Source organism: Dipteris shenzhenensis, chromosome 4 (assembly GCF_047967505.1).
Source record: "Dipteris shenzhenensis isolate YYH24624 ecotype China chromosome 4, Dip_SZ_1.0, whole genome shotgun sequence".
Taxonomy (NCBI): Eukaryota; Viridiplantae; Streptophyta; class Polypodiopsida; order Gleicheniales; family Dipteridaceae; genus Dipteris; species Dipteris shenzhenensis.
In genome coordinates this window covers 53,687,374-53,711,722 of record NC_141599.1, presented here as the reverse complement: position 1 = coordinate 53,711,722, position 24,349 = coordinate 53,687,374, and the positions used below count along the sequence as shown (strand labels likewise).

Genomic DNA, 24,349 nt, shown 5'->3' with positions numbered 1-24,349 from the left:
TACCAGATCTGAAAGCACAAATGCGTTCCTGTTGGGGTTCAGTGCTTTCGAGCAAGATAGCTCCCCAGAACTCATCAGATGCATCCGTTTTAATGATGAGATTAGCATTAACCGAGGGGATGGCCAAAGGTGGCAAGGAGAGAATCTGCTGTTGAATATTGGCTAGGGCATTTGTTTGTGCAGGGCCCCAACTAGGACCATCCTTGCGGAGACAAAGTTGGAGAAGATACCGATCACGGGCCAGGTGCTGATAAAAAGGGGAGATATAGTTCAAGCACCCAAGGAAGCGTTGGAGTTGTTGGCGATCCCGGATTTCCGCAGGAAAAGCTGCAAGAGCCTTTAACACATGGTCTTGCAACTGGATGGCTCCGTTTGCTATGAGAATACCTAAAAAGTCAATAGAAACCTTACCAACTTGAATTTTGGAGGGAGAGAGAACAAGTCCATGTTTGCGGAGAAGATCATGGATAACTTGGAGGTGCTGGAGGTGGAGATGAGGAGTTTTGCTGTAAATTAAGATGTCATCAATATAGACTAAACAAAACTCATGAAATGGAGCAAAGATGGAATCCATATAGCGCTGAAACTCCACGGGGGCCGTTTTGAGGCCGAAGGGAAGCACCGTCCATTCGTAGAAACCCTGAGGCACTACAAAGCCTGTTTTATGTTGATCAGCAGGGAGTAAGCCAATCTGCCAGAATCCAGCCTTTAAATCTAATTTTGAAAAGATAGTGGCACCGCTTATCTTTTGCATTAAATAATCCTTATTGGGCAGTGGATAGGAGATGGGAATAAGGCACTTGTTGAGAGGTTTGTAATTTATTACCAACCGCTTCTTCCCACGCTTTTGCTCCGAATGTTTGTTCACATAGAAGGCTGCTGCTGCCCAAGCGGATTGGGATTCTCTGATCAACCCTTGTTGTAGTAGCTCTGAGATTTCAGCATTGCAAAGTAACCGATCTTCATGCGTGAACCCGTATGGACTTTCTTTATAAGGTTTAGCACCCTCCTTTGTTGGGAGCCCAATTTGATGATGATATACATGCTTGAAGGCTTGTGGGGAATTGCTACTGCAATTTTGAAGTAATTGCTGCTCCATCTCAGCTATGGTCTCACACAGTAAGAGAGTATGTGTTTGGCGCCGAAGCTGTTTGGCTGTGTCTTGAGCCACGAGATCCTTGACAAGATCACGAAGTTCCTTATCAGTGAGGAGTGGTTGCGCATCTGGAGGGGGACTGAATTCAGCAGCAGGATGCGGAGGAGATGGCGTTGGCGAAGCACAATATTGATCAGGGACTGGGCAGTGAGGCGACATCTGATTAATAATGGCAAGATCTTCATCATAAGGCTTTAACACCTTTGTGACCTTCACTCGAGCAGGAATTTGCACGAGAACATTGTTGATGGTCAAGGCCATTGTATCCGTAGAGAAACCAAAAGGCAAATGGCGATTAAGGAAGTCGTTGCTAATAACCAGGTCGATGCCTTGTGATTCCAACTGATAGAAACTGATTTCAGTTGGGTGCCCATTCAAGGATATAGAGATGTTGGAGGCATAGCGTTTGCAAGCAATAACTCCGCCACCCTTTGTGGAACCATGCATGTGATTTACTTCAGTGAGAGGCTCCCAGCAATAAGTAGGCAAAGCATTATATTTACAAATATTGAATCCAGAACCTGTATCTACTAAAGCAACCAAAGAATAAGGAGTAACACCTGGTGGTCGGAGAAGAACGGAGACTAGCCAGGTTTTCATAGTATTCCGAACAGGAGCAGCAGGAGACGTAAAGAAATCGTGACAAGAAAAGGCGGCGGGAGGGAGACCTGAAGAACATTGGGTGAGATGGGTGGATACCTTCTGGTCAAGAGCGTTGAGTGTAGAAGTTAATTGAGTACATTGCGCCAGAATGGTAGCTGTATGCGTCTTCAAGGTCGTTATATTCTCCTGGAGCTTCTAAAACTGACCCGTACAGGAAGGAGAAGAAGAAAGAGTTTGTACAGGGACCTGAGTGAACGGAGGCGGAAGATATTGCGAGGAAGCAGGAGCATCATGTACAAAGTATGGCGGACGGAAGATAGAAGGGCCACCAAAAGGAAGAGTTGTAGGAGGAGGAGGAACAAGGGAAGGAGGAAAAGGGAAAAAGGCTGGAGAGGGATCAGGGCGAGAAGGTCGCAGAGGTGGAGAAGGAGGGAGAGGAAAGTCAGTAATGTCGAGAGGCCCATACCTGTAAACCCCTTAGTTGTTTCGACAGCAGCATCTCGAGCAGACCATTTATATACATTGACCAGTGACATCATGTGCCCATAAAAGATTTTCAGAATATCTTTAATTGCGTGCGGAGAGGCACCATCCAAATTAAGCACATAGCCGGGAAAAGACTTATGTTGTAATCGAAAACGCAGCTCACCGGCTTCATTGAGTGTGCCATCGGTATATTCAGGCATTTGCTGGTACTCGGGCATCTTTGGTACACGACCAGGAGCATTAGGGAAAATATTACCAGCCTCCGGCTCCGTTTTGACAGTCCCTTGATTCATCAGAATAGGCACAGAATTGGACTGAGGCACAATAGACATACGAGGCACAGGAGTGGGTGCACGAGGAAGCACAGGATGGTCATCACTATCAGAGTCTGAATCAGGATCAATGGGATGATCCGCTCCGACTGGTCCGGGGGCAGGATGAGGAAGAACAGGAAAGAAAAGATCAGGCTCAAGAGGAATAACTCCTCCAAGGGGAGGTCGAAGAGCAGTGCGGTCTGCATTATCCTTCTCTGTCCACCTAAACGCCCGGATGATGGGATGGCTGGGATCCAGCCATTCGGCAGCTTGTGCGGCATCATAGGGGAGCTGATCTGTAACTGTACAATCCTGCAGATAAGAAGGAGGAGGTAACATACAGAGAGGGTGGAAGTTATACTGCAGAGGAGGAGCAGCAGCGGCAGGTGGGAGAGTATATGACACAGCAGTAGAGGGGAAAGCAGAAGGAGAAGGGACATGATATACAGGAGTAGCAAGGGCGGAAGTCAGCTTATCATCGAGTTTGGCTAAGGCAAGTTGTAGATTATAAAGAGCCAAACGACACTCATCCAGGCTGGACTGGACTTGAAGATTGTGGGCGTTGCACCAGTTCAGCTGCTGTTGTTCCACAGGGACCTGCGATAGTGGAATAGATGGGGTAACCACAGCAAAAGGAGAGGAGATAAGCTTACTGTCACTATCCAGTGCCTCTTGATAGCCGGATGCAGACGGCCACTCGATAGGCTGAAACATCATGAGGGATACTTTATGGGTGACAGCCTCAAAGTTGGATTGGATGTGAGGCACATGGTTGACGACCGTCTCTCGTCGATAGTGGAGACTGGCATCACCCGAAAACTGAGAAGCAGCAGACTGAGACACCCAATCACGCACAGCATCCATGCGAGCAGAACTCTCGGGGAGAGAAGACACATCAGAGGGCGGAGTACTGTTAATGGAAATGTGCGAGGAAGCAGGAAAAGCCAAACGCATAACCTTCTTGGAATGGTCACCGGCGCGGCGTCTGACAATTCCCCGAGTAGGCGTGTCTTCAATCGTATACGGAGCTTCCTGCGTATCCACTTCATTGACTATCTGTTGATAGTCCATGTCCCATTCCGAAGGCATGGGGACTGCATCAAACTTGAACCGAGTCACCTCTGCATTAGTAGCTCCATAGAGAATGCATTCGTCGGGGGAGTGAATATTGCGAGGGATCGGATTAATTGTTGAAACCAGGTAGTTGATACAACGGACATGAATAGCACAATGCTCCGTATACGAGTTTGGCCAAGACAAGCTACAGATTATAAAGGGCCAAACGACACTCATCCAGGCTGGACTGGACTTGAATATTGTGGGCGTTGCACCAGTTCAGTTGCTGTTGCTCCACAGGGACCTGCGATAGTGGAACAGATGGTGTAACAACAGCAAAAGGAGAGGAGATAAGCTTACTGTCATTATCCAGCGCCTCTTGATAGCCGGAAGTGGACGGCCAGTCGATAGGCTGAAACATCATGAGGGGCACTTTATGGGTGACAGCCTCAAAGTTGGATTGGATGTGAGGCACATGGTTGACAGCCGTCTCACGACGATATTGGAGACTAGCATCACCCGGAAACTGGGAAGCAGCGGTGTGAGATACCCAATCGCGAACAGCTTCCATTCGAGCAGAACTCTCAGGAAGACTAGAGACTTCAGAGGGCGGAGTACTGCTAACGGAAATATGCGAGGAAGCAGGAAAAGCCAGGCGCAAGACTTTCTTGGAATGATCACCTGAGCGGCGCCGGACAATTGCACGAGTCGGGGTGTCCTCAATGGTATACGGAGCTTCCTGTGTGTCGACTTCATTGACTATCTGTTGATAGTCCATATCCCATTCAGCAGGCATGGGAACTGCATCGAACTTGAACTGAGTCACCTCTGCATTAGTCGCTCGATATAAAATGCATTCATCGGGGGAGCGGATATTGCGAGGAATCGGATTAATGGTTGAAACCAGGTAGTTCATGCAACGGACATGAATAGCACAATGTTCCGACCTGGGTTTCATTTGGAGCCCTTTGACATGGACATACAAACGGAGGGCTGTAGAGAGATGAGGATCTGCCAAGGACATCTTGAAATTGGGATATACAACCGTATATACAGGTTCCTTGTTCAGGGAACCATGGACAAGACCTATAGGAGCGGCTTTTATCGACAGATGTCGGGTGTCTACTAAACTAACCATACAAGTAGCGTTGACACCAGAACGAAAGAGTGGCTCAATGGCCAAAACAAAACACCCATAGTGAATGTATTGGTAACCAGACCGAGTGAAGGAATCAATCTCGGTTTGGGAAAAGAGAGGGAGATAGACTCCCGTATTGCCTTCATCGGCAATATTGATACAAACTTCAGATATTGTAATATGGCGAAGCGCCTTGTACTGAAACATAGAGAATTTGTACACCTCTTCCGGATCTATAATAGGGAGGTTCCAAGAGTGCTTGGACTCCGTAAGTTCAGTAGTAGTGGAGGCGGAGCGGGGAGAAGAGATGCGAGCAGACAGGGCATGGAAAAGCTTGGCCATAGTGATACACAGAACAAAGTTACAGTATCTGGCTTCAAACGTCACGCTAGGGCCTGAAGGGGGGAGCGGCAGCGACAGGGTCCCAGACACTCTTCGAGTGAACACACAGACAAGAGTAACAAGGCTCTGATACCAAAAAAACGAAGCGTTTCAATGAACTCACTGCTCGGTTATGAACTTAGATATGGTAGACGAACTCGTTACCGATAACGATGCCGAGAGGGATAGAGAAATGGAAATAAGGGGAGGAGACGACGATAAGCAAGAGATAGCGAGGGTATTGAGTAACACGGCGAGACTGACAGGAGGAAGCGAAGCGAGAGGAGGCGAACATAAGCGAGTAGAAGATCCGGATAGGCGACTTCTTGGTTACAAGTGCAGAGGCGATCGATGGCATAAGGCGAACGGAACTAGAAATGAACACAAGACGTTGGATGAAACAAGAGACTTGGAAATACTGCAAGCTTCTATTGCCGAAGAGAGAGAGAGAAATGATTACAAGAAGACTCAAGGCAGACTCTGCCCGAGAATGAAGGACTTGGGTCCTTTATATACACTTGTGGGCAAGAGTAATACCACTACTTTTGCAAACCAGGGGCTTGCTTTTGGCAAACCGGGGGCGTTAGTGGTGTGGAAAAAGTGAAGGTCTTATCTGGCACGCCAGACAGTGTCTATTCACTGTACACTTTAGTTAGTGGAAGTACTGATGTTAGGGCGGAGCACAGTACTTAGTGGGATGCTGGGCCCAGTAGGGCGCACCTTCGCTGGAAAGCATGTCAGGGAGAATATTGGTACTGCCCTTTTTCCATTCGACCTGAAAATCATACATTGAGAAAAACTCTTGCCATCTGGCAAGGCGGCCACGTCCAATCTGCTTGTCAATCTTGCGCGTGCAGAAGGTACGAAAATTCTGATTATCAGTGCGCACAAGAAAAGGCTTATGGAGGATGAAGAGTTCCAATTTCTGAATAGCCTTTTTGACGGCCAGGATTTCTTTCTCTATCGAATGGTAATTTCGTTCTGCTCCTTGGAAAATGCCAGATCGGAAAGCACATATGCGTTCTTGCTGTGGCGCAGTGCTTTCGAGTAGAATAGCGCCCCAGAATTCATCAGACGCATCAGTCTCAATGATGAGATTGGCATTGACAGAAGGAATTGCTAGAGGTGGCAAAGAGAGGATTTGTTTTTTAATGTTTGCCGAAGCAGTTGATTGTGCAGGGCCCCAAAGAGGACCATCCTTCCGTAAGCAGAGTTGAAGGAGATATCGATCACGGGCCAGGTGCTGATAGAAAGGGGAAATATAATTCATGCACCCAAGAAACCTTTGCAGTTGATGACGATCCCGGAGTTCAGCAGGAAAAGCAGCAAGGGCTTTGAGGACATGATCCTGCAACTGAATAGCTCCATTAGTGATTAGAACTCCTAAAAAATCAATGGAGGCTTTCCCAATTTGAATCTTGGAGGAAGAAAGAACAAGTCCTTTTTGTTGGAGAAGATCATAGATGACCTGGAGGTGCTGGAGGTGGAGATGAGGATTTTTGCTATAGACCAAGATATCATCAATATACACTAAGCAAAATTCATGATAAGGAGCAAAGATTGAGTCCATGTAACGCTGAAACTCCACCGGTGCTGTTTTGAGGCCGAAAGGAAGCACCGTCCATTCATAGAATCCTTGGGGTACTACAAACCCAGTCTTATGTTGATCAGCAGGCAAGAGACCTATCTGCCAGAATCCGGCCTTTAGATCTAACTTGGAGAAAATGGTGGCGCCACTGATCTTTTGCATTAAATACTCTTTAGTGGGCAGGGGATAGGATATGGAAATGAGGCATTTATTAAGAGGTTTATAATTTATGACCAACCTCTTTTTCCCGCGCTTTTGCTCTGAATGTTTGTTCACATAAAAAGCTGCGGCTGCCCAGGAGGATGTGGATTCTCTGATTAAACCCTGTTGCAGAAGATCTGCAATTTCGGCATTACACAATAATCGATCTTCAGCTGTGAAACCATAAGGACTTTCTTTATACGGTTTTGATCCCTCTTTGATTGGTAAGCCAATCTGGTGATGATATACATGCTTGAAGGCTTGGGGAGAGTCACTGCTGCAATGCTGAAGTAATTGCTGCTCCATTTCAGCAAGGGTCGCACAGAGCAAGACAGTATGTGCTTGGCGACGAAGAGCCTTTGCTCTATCCTGAGCAACAAGGTCTGCCACAAGATCCTGAAGTTCCTGATCAGTGAGTAAAGGTTGTGCATCTGGAGGAGGACTGAATTCAGGGACATGATGCGGAGGAGATGGCGTTGGAGAGGCACAATATTGATCGGGAACTGGGCAGTGAGGAGACATCTGATTGACAATGGTTAGATCTTCATCGTGAGGTTTTAACACCTTTTGTACCTTTACTCGAGCAGGAATTTGCACGGGAACGTTGTTGATGGTTAAAGCCATCGTATCTGTGGAGAAACCAAAAGGTAAATGTCGGTTGAGGAAGTCATTGCCAATAACCATGTCAATCCCTTGTGATTCCAACTGATAAAAACTGATTTCAGTTGGATGCTCATTGAAAGAGATGGAGATGTTGGAAGCATAGCGTTTACAAGCAATAACACCGCCGCCCATTGTAGAACCATGCATGTGATCAACATCGGCTAGAGGCTCCCAGCAATACGCGGGCAAAGCATTATATTTACAAATATTGAACCCGGAACCTGTATCTACTAAAGCAACTAGAGAGTATGGAGTAACACCAGGAGGGCGAAGAAGAACAGAAACTAGCTAGGTTTTCATAGTATTCCTGACGGGAGGAGCAGGGGAAGTAAAGAAGTCATGGCAAGAGAATAAGGCAGGAGGCAGACTTGAAGAACACGGAGTGAGATGGGTCGATACCTTCTGGTCAAGTAAATTGAGTGTAGAAGTTAATTGCGTACATTGCGCCAGAATGGTAGCTGTATGAGTCTTCAATGTCGTAATATTCTCTTGGAGTTTCTGGAACTGATTTGTACAAGAAGGGGATGGAGAAAGTGTCTGTACAGGAACTTGTGTAAAAGGAAGAGGAAGATACCGAGACGAAGAAGCAGGATTGTCATGTACAAAGTAAGGAGGACGGAAAACAGAAGGACCACTAAATGGAAGAGTAGTGGTTGGAGGAGGAACAAGGGAAGGAGGGAAAGGAAAAATCCCAGGAGTTGGAACAGGCCGAGAAGGTATGGGAGGAGAGGGAGGTCGGAGCGGAAAATCAGAAATGTCGAGAGGCCCTTCAGATCCAGTTTCTGAGTCGGAGCTCGCCAAGAGATCGATAATGTTCATAGAAGGAGTATTCATAAATAAACTGACCTCAGTGTCTGTAGGCAGAGCAAGTTGGCAAGTAAAGCATTCAGGAGTATCCGACTCCGAACATTCATACAAGGAATCATCCGTGGCACCTTGAGAAACCACTTCCCAGCTATGGGGATCATTCACCAGGCTAAAGAATCCTTTTAGCTGCTTCTGCTGAGCAGTCTTCGGTTGTTGAGGACAATCTTTTGCATAGTGGCCTTTTTTGCCACAAATGAAACAACCAGAAGAAGAGGCTCGAGAAGTACGACGCTTGCGAAGAAAGCGTTGGGGTCGGCGTTGATATCGGCGGCGCCAATGAATCTTTCGGAGGCGTGGAAAAGTATTTGACCCACCGCAGGAACATCGAGACTTCCGGAAAGAAGAAGCACGGCGTCGAGAAGCAGATTGTTGTGCCATCTGACCCATAGAGGTAGTAGGACAGAAATCATGGTGTCCTACGAATTGCTGACAAATTGTGGGAGAGACCAAACTAATCTCTTTAATCTTATTCTTCAGGGTGTACTTAGTACACTGCTTGGGGATATACACCTGGACAAGTTGGAAGAGATTAGCGAAAGTAAAATCAGCAACAGTTTTATGTACCTCTGTTGGCTGATTATTGATGTTGAGGATCTTGGTCTGTCCTTCAATGAGAGCATTGACAGCTTCCCCAAGCTTATGTGGAAGACTAAACAAATAATGGCGCTTGGCGGAGACGTCAGCAAAAATGCCAGCCCTATAAATCAACTGTTGGGCATGCGCATTATACTGGGCCAGTTGGAAGAGATCACAGAGCTTGAGGGCGAAGAATTCATTCGATGCTTGAGCTCTGTCATCCGTGAATGTCGGAAGAAACTGATTGGTGATAGCGGCGATCAGGGCATCAGGAGCATTTGCCTGTTGCTGCGAATCCTGGCTACTAAAAATCTGTTCTTTTGATTCCTCTGAGAGGAATTCCCACCAATTAGCCAAGATTCCGGTGAAGCCTTTTGTCGTCTCAACCGCGGCATCACGAGCGGACCATTTATATATATTGACCAGTGACATCATGTGCCCGTAAAAGATCTTCAGAATATCCTTAATAGCCTGCGGAGAGGCTCCATCCAAATTGAGCACATAGCCGGGGAAAGATTTATGTTGCAGACGGAAACGTAGTTCACCGGCTTCATTCAATGTACCATCTGTGTATTCCGGCATCTGCTGGTACTCAGGCATTCTGGGCACACGACCAGGAGCATTTGGAAATATTGTACTAGGACCAGCAGTAGGTTCTTCCTTCACAGTGCCTTGGTTCATGAGAGTAGGCACAGAATAGGACTGAGGCACAATAGGCATATTAGGAACAGGAAGGGGTGCATGAGGAAGCACAGGATGGTCATCACTATCAGAGTCTGAATCAGGATCAGCTGGATGATCCGATCCGATTGGTCCGGGGGCAGGATGAGGAAGCAAAGGAAAGAAAAGATCAGGCTCAAGAGGAATAATTCCTCCAAGGGGAGGCCGAACAGCTGTGCGGTCGGCATTATCCTGTTCAGTCCACCTAAACGCCCGGATGATGGGATGACTTGGGTCAAGCCATTCAGCCGCTTGTTCAGCATTATACGGGAGCTGATCTGTAACCTCACAATCTTGGAGATAAGAGGGAGGAGTTATCATACAGAGCGGATGGAAGTTATAATGAAGAGGAGGAGCAGCAGCGGCAGGGGGAAGAGTATATGGCACAGCAGTAGAAGAGGAAGCAGAAGGAGAAGGAACAAGATATACAGGAGTGGCCAGGGCAGAAGTGAGCTTATCGTCGAGTTTGGCCAAGGCAAGCTGCAGATTATAAAGGGCCAAACGACACTCATCCAGGCTGGACTGGACTTGAATATTGTGGGCGTTGAACCAGTTCAGTCTGGATTCTGGCAGATTGGCTTACTCCCTGCTGATCAACATAAAACAGGCTTTGTAGTGCCTCAGGGTTTCTACGAATGGACGGTGCTTCCCTTCGGCCTCAAAACGGCCCCCGTGGAGTTTCAGCGCTATATGGATTCCATCTTTGCTCCATTTCATGAGTTTTGTTTAGTCTATATTGATGACATCTTAATTTACAGCAAAACTCCTCATCTCCACCTCCAGCACCTCCAAGTTATCCATGATCTTCTCCGCAAACATGGACTTGTTCTCTCTCCCTCCAAAATTCAAGTTGGTAAGGTTTCTATTGACTTTTTAGGTATTCTCATAGCAAACGGAGCCATCCAGTTGCAAGACCATGTGTTAAAGGCTCTTGCAGCTTTTCCTGCGGAAATCCGGGATCGCCAACAACTCCAACGCTTCCTTGGGTGCTTGAACTATATCTCCCCTTTTTATCAGCACCTGGCCCGTGATCGGTATCTTCTCCAACTTTGTCTCCGCAAGGATGGTCCTAGTTGGGGCCCTGCACAAACAAATGCCCTAGCCAATATTCAACAGCAGATTCTCTCCTTGCCACCTTTGGCCATCCCCTCGGTTAATGCTAATCTCATCATTAAAACGGATGCATCTGATGAGTTCTGGGGAGCTATCTTGCTCGAAAGCACTGAACCCCAACAGGAACGCATTTGTGCTTTCAGATCTGGTATTTTTCAAGGAGCAGAACGCAACTACCATTCGATCGAGAAAGAAATACTAGCTGTCAAAAAGGCTATCCAGAAATTGGAACTCTTCATCCTCAATAAGCCTTCTCTTGTGCGCACTGATAATCAGAATTTTCGTACCTTCTGCACGCGCAAGATTGACAAGCAGATTGGACGTGGCCGCCTTGCCAGATGGCAAGAGTTTTTCTCAATGTATGATTTTCAGGTCGAATGGAAAAAGGGCAGTACCAATATTCTCCCTGACATGCTTTCCAGAGAAGGTGCGCCCTACTGGGCCCAGCATCCCACTAAGTACTGTGCTCCGCCCTAACACCAGTACTTCCACTAACGAAAGTGTACAGTGAATAGACACTGTCTGGTGTGCCAGATAAGACCTTCACTTTTTCCAAACCACTAACGCCTCCGGTTTGCAAAAGTAGCCCCCGGATTCAATGCAAGTGTTGGTATTACTCTTGCCCACAAGTGTATATAAAGGACTCAAGTCCTTCATTCTCGGGCAGAGTCTGCCTTGAGCCTTCTTGTAAACATTTCTCTTCTCCTCGGCAATCTAAGCTTGCAGTTTCCAAGTCTTGTGCCTAAGTCTAGTCTTTTGTTCTTGTTCAATCCTCTCTATGCCTTCACTAACCTCTGCACTTGAAGCTAAGAAATCTCCCATCCGGATCTTCTACTCGCTTATGTTCGCCTCCTCTCGCTTCGCTTCCTCCTGTCAGTCTAGCCGTGTTACTCAATACCCTCGCTATCTCTTGCTTATCGTCGTCTCCTCCCCTGATTTCCATTTCTCTATCCCTCTCGGCATCGTTATCGGTAACGAGTTCGTCTACCATATCTAAGTTCACAACCGAGCAGTAGGTGCAGCGAGCAGTTCGTTCATTTTGGTATTAGAGCCTCGTTATTGTTGTCTGTGTGTTCACTCGAAGAGTGTCTGGGACCCTGTCGTTGCCGCTCCCCCTTCAGGTCAGAGGTGCTGTTTCCGTGGTTGAGCACTAGCGTGACGTTTGAAGCCAGATACTGTAACTTTGTTCTGTGTATCACTATGGCCAAGCTTTTCCGTGCCCTGTCTGCTCGCATCTCTTCTCCCCGCTCCGCCTCCACTACTACTGAACTTACGGAGTCCAAGCACTCTTGGAACCTCCCTATTATAGATCCGGAAGAGGTGTACAAATTCTCTATGTTTCAGTACAAGGCTCTCCGCCATATTAAGATCTCCGAAGTGTGTATAAACATTGCCGATAAAGGCAATACGGGAGTCTATCTCCCTCTTTTCTCCCAGTCCGAGATTGATTCTTTCACTCGGTCTGGTTATCAATATATCCATTATAGTTGTTTTGTCTTGGCCATTGAACCTTTGTTTCGGTCCGGCGTTAATGCCACCTGCATGGTTAGTTTGGTTGATACTCGTCATCTGTCGATAAAAGCCGCTCGTATAGGTCTTGTCCATGGTTCTCTGAACAAGGAACCTATATATACGGTTGTATATCCCAATTCCAAGATGTCCTTGGCAGATCCTCATCTCTCTACAGCCCTCCGTTTGTATGTCCATGTCAAAGGGCTTCAAATGAAACCCAGGTCAGAGCATTGTGCTATTCATGTCCGTTGTATCAACTACCTGGTTTCAACAATTAATCCGATCCCTCGCAATATTCACTCCCCCGACGAATGCATTCTCTATGGAGCTACTAATGCAGAGGTGACTCGGTTCAAGTTTGATGCAGTCCCCATGCCTTCGGAATGGGACATGGACTATCAACAGATAGTCAATGAAGTGGATACGCAGGGAGCTCCGTATACGATTGAAGACACGCCTACTCGGGCAATTGTCAGACGCCGCGCCGGTGACCATTCCAAGAAGGTTATGCGTTTGGCTTTTCCTGCTTCCTCGCACATTTCCATTAACAGTACTCCGCCCTCTGATGTGTCTTCTCTCCCCGAGAGTTCTGCTCGCATGGATGCTGTGCGTGATTGGGTGTCTCAGTCTGCTGCTTCTCAGTTTTCGGGTGATGCCAGTCTCCACTATCGACGAGAGACGGCCGTCAACCATGTGCCTCACATTCAATCCAACTTTGAGGCTGTCACCCATAAAGTATCCCTCATGATGTTTCAGCCTATCGAGTGGCCGTCTGCATCCGGCTATCAAGAGGCACTGGATAGTGACAGTAAGCTTATCTCCTCTCCTTTTGCTGTGGTTACCCCATCTATTCCACTATCGCAGGTCCCTGTGGAACAACAGCAGCTGAACTGGTGCAACGCCCACAATCTTCAAGTCCAGTCCAGCCTGGATGAGTGTCGTTTGGCTCTTTATAATCTACAACTTGCCTTAGCCAAACTCGATGACACAGAACTTGGGGATAGCCCCAGAGGATAAAGGAGAAGCCTTGGAGGCAACTGCAGCCTTCAAGAACCAAGAAGAGAAGGTGTACCCCATCATCGGCAAGCTTCGGGTACACATCCAGGGGTACTTGGATCATCTACCCTTCATGGTGGCACCACTTCAAGGATCAGATGTAATTCTCGGCATGCCCTGGCATAAGCAAGTCAACCCCCGAATCGATTATGTGAAGAATATTCTAACCCTCCAACATAAGGGTAGAGATGTGAGCATTACAGCGGGAGTTTCAGGAAACACCATTCCTATGGTAAGTCATGCACGATCTCCCAATTTGCTTAAGAAAGGAGTATGTTCTTTTCTAGTGTTTGTACGCGATAAGCAAGTGGATACATGTTGAAGCAGGATGACACCCGATGAATGCATTTTATATGGAGCGACTAATGCAGAGGTGACTCGGTTCAAGTTCGATGCAGTTCCCATGCCTGCTGAATGGGATATGGACTATCAACAGATAGTCAATGAAGTCGACACACAGGAAGCTCCGTATACCATTGAGGACACCCCGACTCGTGCAATTGTCCGGCGCCGCTCAGGTGATCATTCCAAGAAAGTCTTGCGCCTGGCTTTTCCTGCTTCCTCGCATATTTCCGTTAGCAGTACTCCGCCCTCTGAAGTCTCTAGTCTTCCTGAGAGTTCTGCTCGAATGGAAGCTGTTCGCGATTGGGTATCTCACACCGCTGCTTCCCAGTTTCCGGGTGATGCTAGTCTCCAATATCGTCGTGAGACGGCTGTCAACCATGTGCCTCACATCCAATCCAACTTTGAGGCTGTCACCCATAAAGTGCCCCTCATGATGTTTCAGCCTATCGACTGGCCGTCCACTTCCGGCTATCAAGAGGCGCTGGATAATGACAGTAAGCTTATCTCCTCTCCTTTTGCTGTTGTTACACCATCTGTTCCACTATCGCAGGTCCCTGTGGAGCAACAGCAACTGAACTGGTGCAACGCCCACAATATTCAAGTCCAGTCCAGCCTGGATGAGTGTCGTTTGGCCCTTTATAATCTGCAGCTTGCCTTGGCCAAACTCGACGATAAGCTCACTTCTGCCCTGGCCACTCCTGTATATCCTGTTCCTTCTCCTTCTGCTTCCTCTTCTACTGCTGTGCCATATACTCTTCCCCCTGCCGCTGCTGCTCCTCCTCTTCATTATAACTTCCATCCGCTTTGTATGATAACTCCTCCCTCTTATCTCCAAGATTGTGAGGTTACAGATCAGCTCCCGTATAATGCTGAACAAGCGGCTGAATGGCTTGACCCAAGTCATCCCATCATCCGGGCGTTTAGGTGGACTGAATAGGATAATGCCGACCGCACAGCTGTTTGGCCTCCCCTTGGAGGAATTATTCCTCTTGAGCCTGATCTTTTCTTTCCTTTGCTTCCTCATCCTGCCCCCGGACCAATCGGATCGGATCATCCAGCTGATCCTGATTCAGACTCTGATAGTGATGACCATCTTGTGCTTCCTCATGCACCCCTTCCTGTTCCTAATATGCCTATTGTGCCTCAGTCCTATTCTGTGCCTACTCTCATGAAGCAAGGCACTGTGAAGGAAGAACCTACTGCTGGTCCTAGTACAATATTTCCCAATGCTCCTGGTCGTGTGCCCAGAATGCCTGGCCACTATGCAAAAGATTGTCCTCAACAACCGAAGACTGCTCAGCAGAAGCAGCTAAAAGGATTCTTTAGCCTGGTGAATGATCCCCATAGCTGGGAAGTGGTTTCTCAAGGTGCCACGGATGATTCCTTGTATGAATGTTCGGAGTCGGATACTCCTGAATGCTTTACTTGCCAACTTGCTCTGCCTACAGACACTGAGGTCAGTTTATTTATGAATACTCCTTCTATGAACATTATCGATCTCTTGGCGAGCTCCGACTCAGAAACTGGATCTGAAGGGCCTCTCGACATTTCTGATTTTCCGCTCCGACCTCCCTCTCCTCCCATACCTTCTCGGCCTGTTCCAACTCCTGGGATTTTTCCTTTCCCTCCTTCCCTTGTTCCTCCTCCAACCACTACTCTTCCATTTAGTGGTCCTTCTGTTTTCCGTCCTCCTTACTTTGTACATGACAATCCTGCTTCTTCGTCTCGGTATCTTCCTCTTCCTTTTACACAAGTTCCTGTACAGACACTTTCTCCATCCCCTTCTTGTACAAATCAGTTCCAGAAACTCCAAGAGAATATTACGACATTGAAGACTCATACAGCTACCATTCTGGCGCAATGTACGCAATTAACTTCTACACTCAATTTACTTGACCAGAAGGTATCGACCCATCTCACTCCGTGTTCTTCAAGTCTGCCTCCTGCCTTATTCTCTTGCCATGACTTCTTTACTTCCCCTGCTCCTCCCGTCAGGAATACTATGAAAACCTGGCTAGTTTCTGTTCTTCTTCGCCCTCCTGGTGTTACTCCATACTCTCTAGTTGCTTTAGTAGATACAGGTTCCGGGTTCAATATTTGTAAATATAATGCTTTGCCCGCGTATTGCTGGGAGCCTCTAGCCGATGTTGATCACATGCATGGTTCTACAATGGGCGGCGGTGTTATTGCTTGTAAACGCTATGCTTCCAACATCTCCATCTCTTTCAATGAGCATCCAACTGAAATCAGTTTTTATCAGTTGGAATCACAAGGGATTGACATGGTTATTGGCAATGACTTCCTCAACCGACATTTACCTTTTGGTTTCTCCACAGATACGATGGCTTTAACCATCAACAACGTTCCCGTGCAAATTCCTGCTCGAGTAAAGGTACAAAAGGTGTTAAAACCTCACGATGAAGATCTAACCATTGTCAATCAGATGTCTCCTCACTGCCCAGTTCCCGATCAATATTGTGCCTCTCCAACGCCATCTCCTCCGCATCATGTCCCTGAATTCAGTCCTCCTCCAGATGCACAACCTTTACTCACTGATCAGGAACTTCAGGATCTTGTGGCAGACCTTGTTGCTCAGGATAGAGCAAAGGCTCTTCGTCGCCAAGCACATACTGTCTTGCTCTGTGCGACCCTTGCTGAAATGGAGCAGCAATTACTTCAGCATTGCAGCAGTGACTCTCCCCAAGCCTTCAAGCATGTATATCATCACCAGATTGGCTTACCAATCAAAGAGGGATCAAAACCGTATAAAGAAAGTCCTTATGGTTTCACAGCTGAAGATCGATTATTGTGTAATGCCGAAATTGCAGATCTTCTGCAACAGGGTTTAATCAGAGAATCCACATCCTCCTGGGCAGCCGCAGCTTTTTATGTGAACAAACATTCAGAGCAAAAGCGCGGGAAAAAGAGGTTGGTCATAAATTATAAACCTCTTAATAAATGCCTCATTTCCATATCCTATCCCCTGCCCAATAAAGAGTATTTAATGCAAAAGATCAGTGGCGCCACCATTTTCTCCAAGTTAGATCTAAAGGCCGGATTCTGGCAGATAGGTCTCTTGCCTGCTGATCAACATAAGACTGGGTTTGTAGTACCCCAAGGATTCTATGAATGGACGGTGCTTCCTTTCGGCCTCAAAACAGCACCGGTGGAGTTTCAGCGTTACATGGACTCAATCTTTGCTCCTTATCATGAATTTTGCTTAGTGTATATTGATGATATCTTGGTCTATAGCAAAAATCCTCATCTCCACCTCCAGCACCTCCAGGTCATCTATGATCTTCTCCAACAAAAAGGACTTGTTCTTTCTTCCTCCAAGATTCAAATTGGGAAAGCCTCCATTGATTTTTTAGGAGTTCTAATCACTAATGGAGCTATTCAGTTGCAGGATCATGTCCTCAAAGCCCTTGCTGCTTTTCCTGCTGAACTCCGGGATCGTCATCAACTCCAAAGGTTTCTTGGGTGCTTGAATTATATTTCCCCTTTCTATCAGCACCTGGCCCGTGATCGATATCTCCTTCAACTCTGCTTACGGAAGGATGGTCCTCTTTGGGACCCTGCACAAACAACTGGTTTGGCAAACATTAAAAAACAAATCCTCTCTTTGCCACCTTTAGCAATTCCTTCTGTCAATGCCAATCTCATCATTGAGACTGATGCGTCTGATGAATTCTGGGGCGCTATTCTACTCGAAAGCATTGCGCCACAGCAAGAACGCATATGTGCTTTCCGATCTGGCATTTTCCAAGGAGCATAACGAAATTACCATTCGATAGAGAAAGAAATCCTGGCCGTCAAAAAGGCTATTCAGAAATTGGAACTCTTCATCCTCAATAAGCCTTTTCTTGTGCGCACTGATATTCAGACTTTTCGTACCTTCTGCACGCGCAAGCTTGACAAGCAGATTGGACGTGGCCGCCTTGCTAGATGGCAAGAGTTTTTTTCAATGTATGATTTTCAGGTCGAATGGAAAAAGGGCAGTACCAATATTCTCCTTGACATGCTTTCCAGAGAAGGTGCGCCCTACTGGGCCCAGCATCCCACTAAGTACTGTGCGTCGTCTCCTCCCTTGATTTCCATTTCTCTATCCCTCTCGGCATCGTTATCGGTAACGAGTTCGTCTACCATATCTAAGTCTACAACCGAGCAGTAGGTGCACGAGCAGTTCGTTCATTTTGGTATGAAGGAGAGGGAGTGAGTGAGAGCAAGAGGGAGTGAGAGAGTAGGAAGCTTGGAAGCTGAAGACGTAGTTGCAATAGAATAGAGTGAAAAGAGTACAACACAAAGTGAGAAGGATAAGGTTTTGTCCTAGTGACAAAACCTTAGTAGTCACTAACCATAGTTAGTGAACTAACTGCAGTTAGGGGGAAAAACCTCTAAAGGAGGGAAAAGTGTCCCTAACTAGCTTATTATATTACATTGGTCACTGCTGAATTATATCTATAATTCTAACACCCCCCTGCAGTGCCAATGTCATGTACAAGGCTGATCAATCACCAAACGGATATAAGTTCAGGGCACTGCGAAATGCCTCAAACTTCTCACGTGGTAGCGCTTTGGTGAAAATATCTGCAACGTTGTCATGTGTGGACACAAAGATCATACTGATCTCTCCTGCATGCAACTTCTCTCTGACGTAGTGATAGTGAACCTCAATGTGCTTCGTGCGAGCATGAAACACTGGATTCTTTGCCACTGCAATGGCACTCTGACTATCAGTGAGAATTGGAGAAGGACCCTCCAAAGACAGATGAAGATCAGCAAATAAACGTCTCAGCCAGACACATTCAACTGTTGCTGTGAAAGCTGCCCTGTACTCAGCTTCACATGATGAGGTAGCCACTGTAGATTGTTTCTTGCTCAGCCATGAAATGCAAGATTTTCCCAAAAAGAAACAATTGCCACTAGTGGACTGCCTAGTGTCATAATCACCAGCCCAATCTGAATCACTGTAGGCATGCATCTGCAAGTCACCCCCCCTGGGAAATAGTAAGCCAAAAGACTTGGTGCCCTGCAAATAACGGAAGATGCGCTTAACTGCCTGCCAATGCATAGTTTTGGAGCTGTGCATGTACCTGCTCACCTGAGATACTGCAAACTGAATATCAGGCCTAGTATTGCAGAGATATATGAGGCATCCAACAGCTTGACTGTAAAGTGTGGCATCAACTGATTCTCCTGCATCATGCATTGTGAGTTTCAGCCCCGGTTCCATAGGAGTAGATATGGGCTTACACTCTTGCATGTTAAATCTGTCCAAGAGTTTCTGAACATACTTGGACTGAGACATAACAGTGCCACGTCTCTCATGAGAGAACTGGATCCCCAAATAAAAGTGAAGCAGCCCCAAATCTGACATATCAAAGTTGGTCTGCAAATCAGCTTTGAAATCTGCAATTTTTTCTTCATTGGACCCTGTGAGCAGTAAGTCATCAACATAAAGAAGGATGACTAAGATTTCCCCCCCATCCATCTTGATGTAGAGGGTGCTCTCAGTAGGACCATTGTGCAGCCCCTTGCTGGTCAAAAAGGCATGTATTTTGGCATACCATGCACGAGGGGCCTGTTTCAGCCCATATAAAGCTTTATTAAGCTTGCAGACTTGAAGTGCATTGGCTGTAATGTCAAAACCCGGAGGTGGTTTGACATACACCTCTTCCAGCAAGTCCCCATTTAAGAAGGCTGTTTTTATGTCCAACTGATGAACATTCCACTCAAAATGTGCAGCCATTGCAATAACTGATCGGATGGTGGTCATCCGGGATGTAGGAGCAAAGGTCTCCTCATAATCTATGCCCTTTTTCTGAGCATAGCCTTTAGCAACCAGCCTGGCTTTATATCTGTCAATGGAGCCATCTGGCTTCCGTTTGACTTTAAATACCCATCGTGTGCCAATAGCATGTTTACCCTGTGGCAAATCCACAACATCCCAAGTCTGATTTTTTGCAATGGACTGCAACTCATCGTGCATGGCATTCATCCAATGCACATTACCTTTTGCTTCTTCAAATGTGGCAGGCTCCTCTTCATCAAGGAGAGTACCTGCATATGCTGATTCCACTGAATTAGCACCTTCCATGTGCCTTGCTGCACTGCGAGTCCTGCCAGGTAACGGGGCATCAAGTTTACTCTCCCGGAGAGTCTGTAACAGCCAGTTTGGGACTGTTTTTGCTGCATGTATGTCTGCAATTTCTTGCTGCACCACTTGTTCCACTGCCTGTGGAGGAGGCATGACACCCTGGAAAGAAAATTATAACCGCAGTTTGAGACAACTTCTTGAGAGGATTCACGAGGGACGGCAATTTCAATTTGTACGTGACCTCTGGAACCGGTTTGCCCCATTCCTGTCGTGACTGCTGAAAGTCATCCTTAAGGGTGTCAAACACGTACTGAGCTTCCATAGTAAGTTCATCAGCTTGTGATGCAGGCTCTGATCGGCGGCGCTTAGCATCTGCGGGTCTTTCTTTTCGAGCATATGTACAAACATCCAAACCTGAAGCCATGATTGAAATATGACAAGACAAGAAGGAAAAAAAGAGCGTACAGACACATGACTGTACGGAGAAGTACAGAAACAACAAACGTACGGAGCCGTAGACGGGACTGTACGGAGATGCAGACGGGGCTGTACGGATGTTCGAAACGTGGTCTTCCTGAAATCTGTACGGAGATGCAGACGGGACTGTACGGAACTGCGTGCAGAACTGCACGGATGTACGAACGGCGTGCGAACGCTGTACAGGGACCTAGGTTTGTACGGACGTATGAACAGCGTGCGAACGCTGTACGGGGACCGTACAGGTGTATGGACAGAAGGGGGAGGCTGTACGGAAACCTTGACGAGGCTGAACAGCAGAGGTCGCAACACACACACACACCACACTCTCTCTCTCACACACACACACACTTACACACACACACACCACCCCAACACACACACACACACACACACACACACACACACACACACACACAGAGCATCCCCCCCCCCTCCCCCACCTTACAGCATTCGTTAAGTGTTACAACTTGCATTGCTCATGTATGATGTTAGCAATACGATGGTGTTTGGATCTACATTGTGTTTCTAATATTAGTGTCGTTATACAATTTGTGGTTTTGGAATATGTATTTGAATCAAAACTTATGAGTCTATAAGTTTAGGAGTTCAGGTAAAGGCGCGACCTTTGCAATGTAAGGATTGAACTTTTGAAATAGAAAATGAAATGACAATCAATAAAATATCTGAACGTATGATTTCCATGCAGAGAACTGGCAAAGGACTTTGCAGTAGGTGGTACCGCTGCAGAATCTTTGTATGGGGCCTGTGAGTCAATGTACAAACCTGATATGGTACCCGCCTCTCTTTGGTGCCTTTCCTTTACTTCTTTGTGTGTGTGTGTGTGTGTGTGTGTGTGTGTGTCTCTCTCTCTCTCTCTCTCTCTCTCTCTCTCTCTCTCTCTACATCCACACACATACACACACACAGTTTTTAGTGAAACCACTGATTTAATTAATTGAATGTACAACCGCTACCACCCATAGTCTTTTCTCACTGTTTTTAGCATGTGCACACACACCACTGAAAACTCTCCGTAGAGCTGCAGCCTTTACTCTTTTATACAAGGCCACTCTTTGTCCCATAAATCCTTTTTGGTCTTCATTGCTCATTAATAATATCAAATCCTCTCTCTCTCTCTCTCTCTCTCTCTCTCTCTCTCTCCATCCTTCTGTCCATCCATGCACAGTTGTGTGTGTATGGAGAGAGGATTTAATATTATTGATGTGCATTGGAGATTTATGGGACAAAGAGTGGCCTTGTATCAAAGATTACAGGCTGCAGCTCTACGGATGGTTTTCAGTGGTATATTTCTCATGTGTTTGTGCTCATGACTGATGTTGCGAAGGAAAGTGCCTCCTATTATGGTGTTCTAGGACTTCTTTTATTTAGAATCCCATAATTTTCGCTTGCTTCCCAAAGAGGCTTTTTCCCTGATAGCATTGGATGGTCGTAGCATCGGCTGCCCGCTACCAGTGCCCTATCTTCCAAATGGATGTTAAGTCTGCATTTCTCAATGGAGACTTGGGGCAGGAAGTCTGTGTGGGACAGCCATAGGGCTGTTAGACCAAGCGAAAGATGATGTGTAGAGTAAGGAAGGCTCTTTATGGGCTGATAGATGCTCCTAGAGCTTGTGACCAATGCATTGATAACTTACCCATCAGACGGTAACCTGTACCTCTATTCAGAGGGGGCAGAAGAATCATATTCATTCTATAGTCTCAAATTTGAGCTTTTTTCTATCACGTTTTGCCTTGGAAGAGTACCTTTTTGCAAGTTTCCATGTGCAAATTTTTTTGGCCTGCCCTTGGAGGGTAGTTCTAATTGGAGATGTGTTTTCCCAAGCAGCTAAATTGGAATTTTCAATTTCAGAAATTCACTTTTCTTGTTTGGTCCAAGTTTCACTTGCTATTTTCTTCCATGGAACTTCTCTCTCTCTCTCTCTCTCTCTCTCTCTCAGCTTTCCGCCCTCTTTTCCATGCTACGCATCCAATTTTTCTTCTTTTCGATCTCGGGCAGGCATTATGAATGATTGTTATCATTCACCTTGTTTTATGTTTTAGATTTTCAAGTGATTTTGTTTTGCATTTTCAGTCCTAAGGTATATAAGCTGCGTATATGGCAACTTTTTGGCATGCCAAAGTCAAAGCCATAGCATTTGTTTTGTGTTCTCTTATTATGGGAATTGTGCAAGAGCCTTACATAAATGCTATGATCGAAAGAGAACCTGAGAAGGGATTTAAGGGTTGTCATAATCTAAGGGTGAGGTTGTCACATCTCCTTTGGTACGCCTAGTGAAATTTTCACCTTGTTACTTTATGTGGAAGAAACTTTGGTTTGCTAAACTTTTGCCCTACTTTGAAACATTTTCATTTTTGTCAATGGCATCTCTTACCCTTTGTTATACTCTCTTACACTCCTAATTTGCATTGGAAGCCCCTTGCATGGCTCCGTGCCCTTGGTTTCAACAAGAGGCATTTTCCAGCTCAGCCTTTTCACGCTTTTAAAAGATGTGCCACTTCTTTTGGAGAGTAAGTTTATATTGTGCCCACGTAGTGGGGTGTCCATCAATTGAGCGTATGAGCCAATCTTTCGATAGTCCAATTCAAGTAGAATTGTTGCTAAAAAGTTGAAATGATATGGCGTCATACTGAATTGGATTTACTGTTAGTATTTGTAATCGAATGTCTAGTGTCCAATCTTGGGGCTTGCTTGCCAATGTGAAATTAAAACCTGTGTAGCCATGTATCCGCGATGAGCAAGCGATCTCAAAGTTTGTCTTGTGATGGATGCTATTTGGTATTAGGTCCCTATGTGATTCAGTTGGCTATAACCATCTTGGCAATACCACATTGTCTTAGCAAAGATTTGTTTTGAACCATGATAATACCATGAATGTTTGGAGGTTTGAAATTTCTCATAAATTGGGCTGAGTTTTGAAACTTGAGGTTCTATTTCAAGTGCAAGAAAAGGGGCTTCATGTTGCGGATATGAAGGAAGCCCAAGAAATAGACTTAGAAACATAAAGTATGGCTTGCAAGTCATGTATTTGAATATAAGACTTGTATGATATAAATGAGTCAATAGTTACAAGTGACAAATAACAAGCTATATGCTCAAAAGTGCACGTGCGCATGTGAGAAGAAAGGCATAAATTATATTAACGTCTTCAGAAGCCCTCACGGGACTATGAGACAAAGTACACATCAAAAAAAATGTAGCTACTTCATCTTTGAAACTCAGAGAGTCGAGGAGTGCTCATGGCATCTCAGCTTGAGATTATTTAGTACACATATAAGTTATAGTCTTATATCTAAAGTGACCTGCATTTACATCAGTTTAAGAATGAGGGTCTTTCCTTTTAGATTTGAAGTCTCTAATTAGAGCCATTCCATCACGGTAGATTGCCCATTTTCCTACTTTGCGTGCATCCTTCACTCTAGTAGTTCAACATTCCTTTGTTTTGAGTTGTTGAAACTGGCCTTCCGGAAACTAAAGGGCAGTGAACCCCTTAATTGTCAAATGCCTCAAGTACAGCCACAATTCATCATGCGAAGCACTTCCTTTACTTAAATTCACTAAGAAATAAACTAAAGAACAACTTTGTGGAGGTTAGAATGCCCCTACTGAATGAAAGCAGTACACAAGACACCCGCTGGCCCAAATGCCTTGGTGCCCCTTTTGGTATTTATTTAATACTTCTGAAATGGAAAAGCTTTACACCAAGGGGCTCACCCTTGCATTGTTCCTCTTGCAATTCCTTTGACTATCCTCTGGGCATCTATTCCATAGTGCACCACTAAGATCCAATCGGCAAGGCAATCTCAGGCATTCACTTCTCACTTGGCCCAACTAAAAGCACCAAAGCATCCAAACCAAATGCAAACTGTGCTCAAAGTAGACTGAAGGCTTTCACCATGGTTGTAAGACACGTTAAGACACGACACGTTAGACACGCTTCAGACACGAGTGTCGAAAGTGTCTTAAAGATAAGACACGT

General features: G+C 46.0%; 1 protein-coding gene across 1 annotated transcript in view; it reads left to right on the top strand.

Annotated features, from left to right (window-relative positions):
- Positions 1–24,349, top strand: part of LOC147903046 (proteasome subunit beta type-3) — a 105,717-nt gene that overhangs the window by 49,889 nt on the left and 31,479 nt on the right. The window contains exon 5 of the mRNA XM_087373320.1: positions 21,059–21,143. Coding sequence (XP_087229446.1) covers positions 21,059–21,143 — 85 coding nt within the window. The remainder of the gene's footprint in view (positions 1–21,058; positions 21,144–24,349) is intronic.